Source organism: Aquarana catesbeiana, linkage group LG05 (genome assembly GCF_042186555.1).
Source record: "Aquarana catesbeiana isolate 2022-GZ linkage group LG05, ASM4218655v1, whole genome shotgun sequence".
NCBI lineage: Eukaryota > Metazoa > Chordata > Amphibia > Anura > Ranidae > Aquarana > Aquarana catesbeiana.
Window position 1 is genome coordinate 632,428,517 of NC_133328.1, and position 9,646 is coordinate 632,438,162.

At 43.5% G+C, this 9,646-nt stretch overlaps 1 protein-coding gene across 1 annotated transcript; it reads left to right on the forward strand.

The window, feature by feature from the left end:
- Positions 1–246: 246 nt before the first annotated feature.
- LOC141146097 (forkhead activin signal transducer 3-like) lies at positions 247–3,180 on the forward strand. Its single transcript, XM_073632851.1, has 3 exons — positions 247–525; positions 2,070–2,174; positions 2,401–3,180. Exons 1-3 carry the CDS (start codon positions 247–249, stop codon positions 3,178–3,180), a joined length of 1,164 nt encoding a protein of 387 aa, XP_073488952.1.
- The last annotated feature ends 6,466 nt before the right edge of the window (positions 3,181–9,646 follow it).

A 9,646-nucleotide genomic window follows, 5' to 3' on the forward strand; every position in this document is an offset into this window, starting at 1 on the left:
AAGCATACGATATACGCTCCATCAGCTTATAGTCAACACAACATATACATATCAATGCCCCCCCAACATCTCAGCCCTGAAACTTCCAGGAAACTTATTCGAATGGATGGTGAGGGGCCCTCTGCAGTAAGGGAGGTGTCGCCTCTTATGGTTACAGGTGCATTTACATTATAAAGCCCAGGGTGGGGATCCCAGCACTATGTATATCTGGCTGCCCCCATACACACACAACACACCTGACAAGCCATGGATTGCCCACAACATTCCTGGGACCCCCTCTACAACCAAGTCCCTGAGCCACACAGCATAGACAGGATCCTGGCCGAAGTAGAGAGCTGTCCTGGGGAGGCCAACGGAGGCCCCAAAAAGCCAGAAACCACTGATCAGCTCAGCAAGAAGAGCAAAAAGAGCAAAAAGAGCAAGAAGAAGAATTATCAACGCTACGCCAAACCACCCTACTCCTACTTGGCCATGATCGCCCTGGTCATCCAGGCTTCCCCCAAGAAGAAGCTCAAACTGAAACAGGTAACCAACCTTCCATTATGGGGCTTCTTGGGGCTTTAGGGCAGTTAAGGGCAGAGGGAGGGGGTGACACTGAGACTAGCTCAGATAAAGGATTTGTCAGAGGGATATTCTTTATTTTCGGCACAAACTTATTTGTTTCTGTTAGGCCTATGAAGGCTGAATAAATTATACCAATATTTATCAAAAATAGAAGTTCAAGAAGTTGGGTGAATTGTCAATGTTTTATTTTTTTAGTTATTTTTTTATTTTTAATTTAGGCCCCTGGCCGCCTATGATATTTGCAGCATATAAAACTCTCATGACTACAGGCTGAATTACAGAAAAAAAAATGTTTTAATTTCCTCCTCAAATTTTTTATATAAATAAAAAAAGCCAAAACTTTTTTTTTCTTTTTTTTATGAAGTGGGTCAGATTTTTGTTGTTTTTGTATGGAGCAATAAGCCTTATGCTGTCCTTACGTATATCATTCACAGGTGTTCAATTACACCAACTTTTTTTCCAAAATACGGAAAGAAAATATAAAGAAAAAAATAATAGAATCACAAACATTGAGAAAAAAAGGATTGTTTATTTAAATTTTTATTGTTTGTATTTTTTGTTCATGTAATTTCATTTGTGTGTGCTTTTTTCAAACAGTTTTTTCTTAATATTTTTACTTTATTTTTTACTTCCTTTTTTATTTGCTTTTTTCATGTTGTGTTTAGAGAATACATCTAATACAATTGATATAATAAATTGAACATATGTGAATAATATATGTAAGGACAGTGCAGCTAAGGCCTTCATTATTATTGCTCTTATTGGGCTTAGTCCGTGCTTTGTGGAAATACGTTTTGTAATAGTGAATGATTTTATAGTGAGGGGTGATTTTGCATTTTATTTTAGTCTTTATTGCTGTCTGTGTCCCAGCTGGGGAGATTTACCCTGAGACCCCCCAAAGTATGAAAGTGATTGGAAAAAGCCAAAATATTGGGCTGTCAACAAAATAGGGGAAGCCTTCCAATGAAGACAATTGTTCCTGTGGCAAATGTCTAACTTGGGATTTGCCTCCCTTTGGGGAGGTTTCATCTTACTTGAAGGAAAGGGAAAAGAGAAATTTCCTCAATGGGGACACAAAAAAAATAAATAAATCTCCACTCCATCCACAATGTCCAAAAAAATTTTTTGCCTTCAGGTCATCTTTTCTTTCCAAGTTTTGTGCCGGGATCTCAATGGTAACCCAAAAGTCCCCCCAGGACATTGATGTCCCTTTCTCCCATACATACATACATTTGGCTCCCAACACCAGACTTAAGAAAGTGCTAGCTGCCTTCCCAATTCAATACAAGCATGCACAAAGTGTTCTGTCTATACCCTGACATCACTTTCTACATGCTTAATTTAGGAAGCCTTGTACCACAAATGGACAGGAGGTCTACAGTGATGTCCTCCTAAGTATCTCAGTACAGGTCTCCTGGTTATACTTATATAATGTAAGAGGTATTATGTATCTTGGTTTATGGTCATATTCATTCACTTACAACTATACTTTTTATTATTGGCAGATCGAACATGAGATCAGCAACCTCTTCCCTTTCTTCAAGGGGGATTATCAGGGCTGGAGGGACTCTGTTCGACATAACCTCTCCTCCAATGATTGCTTCCAAAAGGTAAGGACTTGTTGCTCCTAGGATGTGATGGCGGTGATGGGCTCTTAAGGTTCTCTACATACTGCAGCCAAGTAAAAAAAAAAAAAAAATAGGTGCAGATTCTGAGAAATGACTTTTCTGATCATTGTAAATAGGTCACAGGGTTTTGTTACCCTGACCTGTAAAAAAATTTGTGTGAATCTGCTGTGCTGGCTTACGCCTCTAACGTCTTCTCCCTCTTTTGCAGATCCTGAAAGATCCGTTGAAGCCGAATGGTAAAGGCAACTACTGGATAGTGAATGTGAGCCGGATTCCCGCTGCAGCCATGAAGCTGCAGAACACGGCGGTCACCCGCCAGGAAGCCTACCCTCATGACCTGGCCCCTTATATCCTGGATGGACATCCCTACAGACCTTCCACTTTTCATAACCCTCATCCTCCAATAGAAATTACTGCGGTCAGAGCAGAAGCAGAGGCTCAGTCCTCAGGACCAACCCAGCCCCCTAGTGTACATCCCGCCTCAACTTTCCCAGAGATCTTATGGAACCTTCCAACATCATACACAACATGTGTGGCCCCTAATGTGGTGGCCCCTCCTAGCATACACCCTCTGCAGCTTTACCCCAACTTCGCACTCTCTCTACGTAATTACATGCCTTCCCCATTCTCAAGCTCCACCTGTGCGGAGCGGAGGGATGTCTACCCTCCCAATGTGATACCTCAAATGTCTCCCCAGCCTAGACCCTCTGAAGCCAAGAATTCCCTGTCAGATTTCCCTCCCAATACAGCAATATTTAATGTCCCCATATATCCCCCACTCGGGAGCTACATGTCACCTCAAAACATATATGGGCAGCAGTTATCTCAAGGTGGGGCTTACGGGCAGCATTTATCTCAGGGTGGTGCTTATGGGCAGCATTTATCTCAGGGTGGTGCTTACGGGCAGCATTTAACTCAGGGTGGCACATATGGGGAACATTTATCTCAGGTCGGGGTGTACCCAGAGTACGGACCCAACGGTTACTGATTGGCCAGATGCTGAGACAAGGCTGGTTTTGGGCCGTTCACTTTTGTCCCAAGGACTAGCTGCACTTGAAGGCTTACCTGATGACATTGGCACCAGTGGTAATTTAGTCTACTAAAATAACACTATTTTAGTTGACTAAAACAGTTCAGATGGCTAAAATACAACTAAAACTGAAATGGCATTTTAGTCAAAAGACAAAGATTAAAAATTAACACTGGTTGGCACTCAACTCGGCATGTGGCCCAGCGGAGGTGGCACCAACCAAGACATACAGTCCAAAGGCATTGGAATTGGATCACATGTATATATGACAATCATTTTGTATCTTGTCTGATTATATTCACTTGAAATAAATTTGAATTTTTGTTTTACTGAAATTTGGCATCAATCTTGTAATTGTCTACATGGGTATCAAGATTAGAACTAGTAAAATAGTCTGAAAAATGTATATATCAACTGTATAGTATAGATCTTAAAGGGTCAGTCCACCCAAAAGTGACATTTCAGTATTTGTCTAATGCTGGTGAATTAATTGCCCTGACAGGGTCTTGTATCTCCCGATTTTACACACTTGCTGTCCCCATTATAAAGGGTTTCCAACTTCCCACCATCCCGGCACCATTTTTAATTTATTTTATGTTATGGAGAATGTGACAGAAGGCATCAAAACACAAATGTTTTATATATGAGATTTGTAATGAAATAACAATTTCCATCTTTATAAAGATTCCTGTGGGTGTATTGGTTGTATTCAGAATTCCTCGGCTCATGTCTAGTGATAATAGAAGCAGTGGCATCGCGATGGGGGGGCAAGGTGGGGTGCAGCCTGCACTGGGTGACACCTGCCAGAAAGGTGACACAAGGGCCGCCACTACACAGTGCACTATATTGTATGCACTTGCAGAGCTGCAGCGGTGCGGTGAGAGTGGGACATGTAGCCGTGCGAGGGAGGCTGCCTATAACACTCCCCAGTCAGTGAAGCTAACCCTCGGGGATCTTCAATATCTCCTTCAGCTGCAGTTGGGGGCCAGAGCTGGGGGTGTGGCTGCCTCCTCCACTCCTCCCACACACTTATTCACTCTCGTGGCTGAAGGAGGAGAAGAGGCGAAGACACAGCAGCCCCAAGTGTCTTCATCTCTGCAGCTATGCTGTAAGTTCCTGCAAACTGCTCTATACCTCCCAACCTGCCCTATACCTCCCCAACCTGCCCTATACCTCCCCAACCTGCCCTATACCTCCCCAAACTGCCCTATACCTCCCCAACCTGCCCTATACCTCCCCAACCTGCCCTATACCTCCCAACCTGCCCTATACCACCACAACCTGCCCTATACCACCACAACCTGCCCTATACCACCCCAAACTGCCCTATACCTCCCCAAACTCCCCTATACCATCCCAACCTGTTCTATACCCCCCAAACTGCCATATATCACCCAACCTGCCCTATACCTCCCCAAACTGTCCTATACCACCCCAGCCTGCCCTATTTCACCCCAACATGCCCTATACCACCCAACCTGCCCTAGAATGAATTCAGATATGGACAACAAAATGGTGAAAGTTCTGAGGGATGAAACATATCAGGAGAGACTTCAGGAACTTACAGTCTGGAGGAAAGAAGGGAAAGGATGGATATGACAACCTTCAAACTCATAAAGGGGGTGAATAAGGTTCAGGAGGGCAGGATTTTCAATATGAAGCCAAGTTTAAGAACACGGGGACATGACCTCAAAACCAGATGAAAGAAAGTTCTACACTAATCTTAGAAAGACTTGGAACAGACTTTCAGAAGAGGTAGCGAGTCAGTCAACAGTCAGCCCTGTTCATATTAGAGCGACTTGACAGGTCAAATCGCATGACAAGTTGCATCCTATTTCCAGCCATCACTCTGTTCAAACCAGTGCGATGCCGACTCATGCAAATTGGATGCAGTGTAAAGCGCATCCAATTCGCATATATGTGAACGCAGCCTAAATCTCCCCTAATGTGTTTAAAATTACTGGGCATATTATTCCCCAGCTTTGCATCCCTGCGCCATATCCTTTTTCCACCATATTTTCATCAGTATAAAAAAATAATTTTAAGGCATTTCTATCATAGATTTAGAATAGCAGTTTCATTGTTGGGGTGTCAAACTAGTTAAACAAAAAGTTCTGCAAACAGCAAGAGCAATAAAGCAGCTTCAGTAATGACCCCCATCAATCATTATACCAACATTTAATAAGTCATTAACTCATTATTAATTATTAATAATAATCAATTAATATGTATTCGTAGTTTTTACCCATTTAATATTACATCTAGACACACAGACACATAGAAGAGTGAGGACAGAAAAAAAAAGACCAAGTGCTCCATCAAGTCTGCCCCACTTTTTTCATTTATATCTACAGTATATCTATATTTTAATTTTTTTTTAGTATAGATTTATGTTTGCCCCAAGCATTTTTGAGATGCATGTTTGAAAATCTATTATCAGATATAGACCTCCCATGTTATATGGAGTCCTACTGAGTGTGTTTTTTATCAAAGACATTTTTTCCTGCAAAATGCTGTCTTCTTATCTGTCATCTTAACATAACGGAATTGTTCTACTTATAGATATAATATGACATAATATCATATAGGTATTTATATTTTTTATATTAAATTCTGAGCATAACACACTCCTGATCCCTGCATTCTGAGCGCAGAGCACGCCTTAACCCTCTTTACTGTCTTTTATTTTTGTTTGGTGGGGTGCTTCAGAATTCCCTGCCTATAGGCTCCTGAGATGTAAATCCAGCCCTGCCTGCAAATCGCATCAGACTGCACAAAAAGTAGTGCATGCGCTGGCACCACGTTCTGGTGTGAACCGGCCCCAACAACAGGACACTGTGCCCGGTGATCTTTGACTTCATCAGTGTTGTTCAAGTAGATCTCCATCTGTCTAAGGTTTCCTACCCCTGCCTTAGAGCCTTTTCAATCCCTTTTCCTCCCTCAGAGCCCCCCAAGATCCCTTTAGTTCCCGGCACCAACTCATTCCCAACTGGGAAATGTTTCCTCAGTCCCTTTCATTGTATCAAAAGTGAGACTCCTGGAATCTTTTTACACCCCTGATATCTCACCAAAGACAACAGCCTTATGAAAAAAAATGTAAACAATTATTTTTAAAAAATGTTTTAAAAAAATAGGTCAAAAATCGAACTAAAAGTTCTAATCAGCCTAAAAAGCCGCGCCCAATATGTAGCATAATTTAGCCACACCCACTGTTTGCCACGGCACATGTAGCATGTCGCAGGTCACCATCTTCATTGTTGGGGCCCCAATGCATTACTTTGCCCAGGGGCCCATGATGCTATTAAGATGGTACTGGGTTATAATGGCTCCTGTGGTGACAATGCTGGATCTAATGATCTAAGCTAGATCCCTTCTTCCAGACATAGGCACCCCATAGGAAACTTGTTCTGAACTGATGGGCAATGAGGACAAGGGTGAGAAACAGTCCAAGTGGTTACAATGGCTGGGTGGAGTAAATCATGGGAGTAAGTGTATATACTCTAAGGCTGGGTTCACATATATGCCAATTGGATGCGTTTTTAACCGTATCCAATTCGCATAACATGTGAGTGTGACCGGCTTTCAATGGAGCCGGTACACACATGTCCGGTGGTGGCTTCAGTCTGGTTTTGAAAAGGGTCTTGTGCGTTTTTGTGTCCGGTTCAGGTGCGAATTCAGGGAAAATTTGCACCTGTATCACACCTGAACCGGAGAACCGAAATGCACAGAACATCGGACTGCAATCCACAGCCACAAATACACTATATAAGCAAAAGTATTGGGACGCCTGCCTTTACACACACACACACACACACACACACACACACACACATGAACTTTAATGGCATCCCAGTCTTAGTCCGTAGGGTTCAATACCGTGTTTCTCCGAAAATTAGCCCGGGTCTTATATTAATTTTGGCAACAAAAGACACAGTAGGGCTTATTTTCGGGGTAGGTCTTATCATGTAATGTGCTGTCTTCTCTCCCCCTCTCTCCTTGCCTGACAGGAACCCCCAGTGTGAACCAAGTTAAAATGCTTGTACCGTATATACTCGAGTATAAGTCAAATTTTTCAGCCCTTTTTTTGGGGCTGAAAGTTTCCCTTCGACTTATACTCGAGTCCGCGCCGTCTGTCTGCATGATCAGCGTGTCATGCAGGCAGACGGCGTGTGCTGATAATGCACGGAGGCTATTCCAGCTTTCAAAAGCCGCGCCTCCTGCTCTTCTGTGATAGGCTGAACAGCTGTCAGTGTACAGCCTATCACGGACATTCTCTCATCCTCGTGCGTGGTATGAGAATGAGAGAATGTCCGTGATAGGCAGTCAGCGGTCAGCCTATCACAGACGAGAAGGAGGCGCGGCTTTTGAACTGTGGAATGGCCGCCGAACAGTATCATCACACGGCCGCTGTCTGAGGATGGAGATCGCCACAGGAAGGAAGGAGATCGCCACAGGAAGGAAGGAGATCGCCACAGGAAGGAAGGAGATCGCCACAGGAAGGCTACACAGGACACAGGTAGGCTGCACATGCACACAGGACACACATGTACAGGACACACATGTACAGGACACACATACATGTACAGGACACAGGGAGGCAGGCAGCTGCAGATGGACATTATTGACCCTCTGCATTTCTCACCCTCGACTTATACTCGGGTCAATAAGTTTTTCCCAGTGTTTTGTGGTAAATTGGGGGTCTCGACTTATACTCGAGTATATACGGTAAATCCTATATTCCACTCTATTAAAGTAGTATATAATGTACAATGTGTGTGTTTCTGTAATATAATTGTGCCAAATACCTTCATTATAGCGTCGTTCTGCTCTTCTGTGACCCACCGGAGCTCTTTTCCCTGCAATTATATTACAGAAGCAAACACATCGTACATTATATACTACTGTAATAGAGTAGATTATAGAATTTCACAAGCATTTTAAACTGGGTCTTATTTTCTGGGTAGGGCTTATATTGCAGCCCTCCTGGAAAATAACGCTAGGTCTTATTTTCAGGGTAGGTCTTATTTTGGGGGAAACGCGGTATTGAGTTAGCCCACCCTTTGCAGCTATAACAGCTTCAACTCTTCTGGGAAGGCCGTCCACAAGGTTTAGAGGTGTGTCTATGGGAATGTTTGACCATTCTTCCAAAAGCGCATTTGTGAGGTCAGGTATTGATGTTGGGTGAGAAGACCTGGCTCACAGTCTCTGCTCTAATTCATCCCAAAGGTGTTCTAACGGGTTGAGGTCAGGACTCTGTGCAGGCCAGTCAACTTCCTCCACCCCAAACTCACTCATCCATGTCTTTATGGACCTTGCTTTGTGCACTGGTGTGCAGTCATATTGGAACAGGAAATCCCCAAACTGTTCACACAAAGTTGGGAGCATGAAATTGTACAAAATGTCTTGGTATGCTGACACCTTAAGAGTCCCCTTCACTGGAACTAAGGGGACAAACCCAACCCCTGAAAAACAACCCCACACCATAATCCCCCCTCCACCAAATGATTTGGACCAGTGCACAAAGCAAGGTCCATCAAGACATGGATGAGCGAGTTTGGGGTGGAGGAACTTGACTGGCCTGCACAGAGCCCTGACCTCAACTCGATGGAATACCTTTGGGAAGAATAATGCCGCGTACACGCGATCGCACATTCCGACAACAAAATCCATGTTTTTCTTTCCGACGGATGTTGGCTCAAACTTGTCTTGCATACACACGGTCACACAAATGTTGTCGGAAATTCCAAACATCAAGAACGCGGTGATGTACAACACGTACGACAAGCCGAGAAAAATTAAGTTCAATATCCAGTGCGGCTCTTCTGCTTGATTCCGAACATGCGTGGAACTTTGTGCGTCGGAATTGTGTACACACGATCGGAATTTCCGACCACGGATTTTGTTGTGTTGGAAATTGTCCGATGGAGCCTACACACGGTCGGAATTTCAGACAACAATCTCCCATCGAACATTTTCCGTTAGAAAATCCGACCATGTGTACACGGCATTAGAATGGAGACTGCGAGCCAGGCCTTCTCGTCCAACATCAGTGCCTGACCTTCACTGCTGAATTCGCACCTGAACCAGACCCAGAAATGCACAGGACCCTTTTTGAAACACCACCTCGTCAGCCCCAGAAATGTGTGTACCGGCTCCATCGAGAGCGAATTGGACGCGGTTTAAAACACATTCACTTTGCATATATGTAAACACAGCCTAGAACTTATGTTTATTAGATATAATACATTTTTGGGGCCGTGGATATTGTCTCTTGTAGTGAAAAGTTCGGAGACCCCTGTATATGATTGGGAGATTGATAGCTTATTAGTGATTTAATTTCATTCGGATGATTAGCGGTGAGCTCCACTAATGTTCTTCTCTATATTGTATTTGTTTAACCACTTGCCGACCGCCTACCGCATAT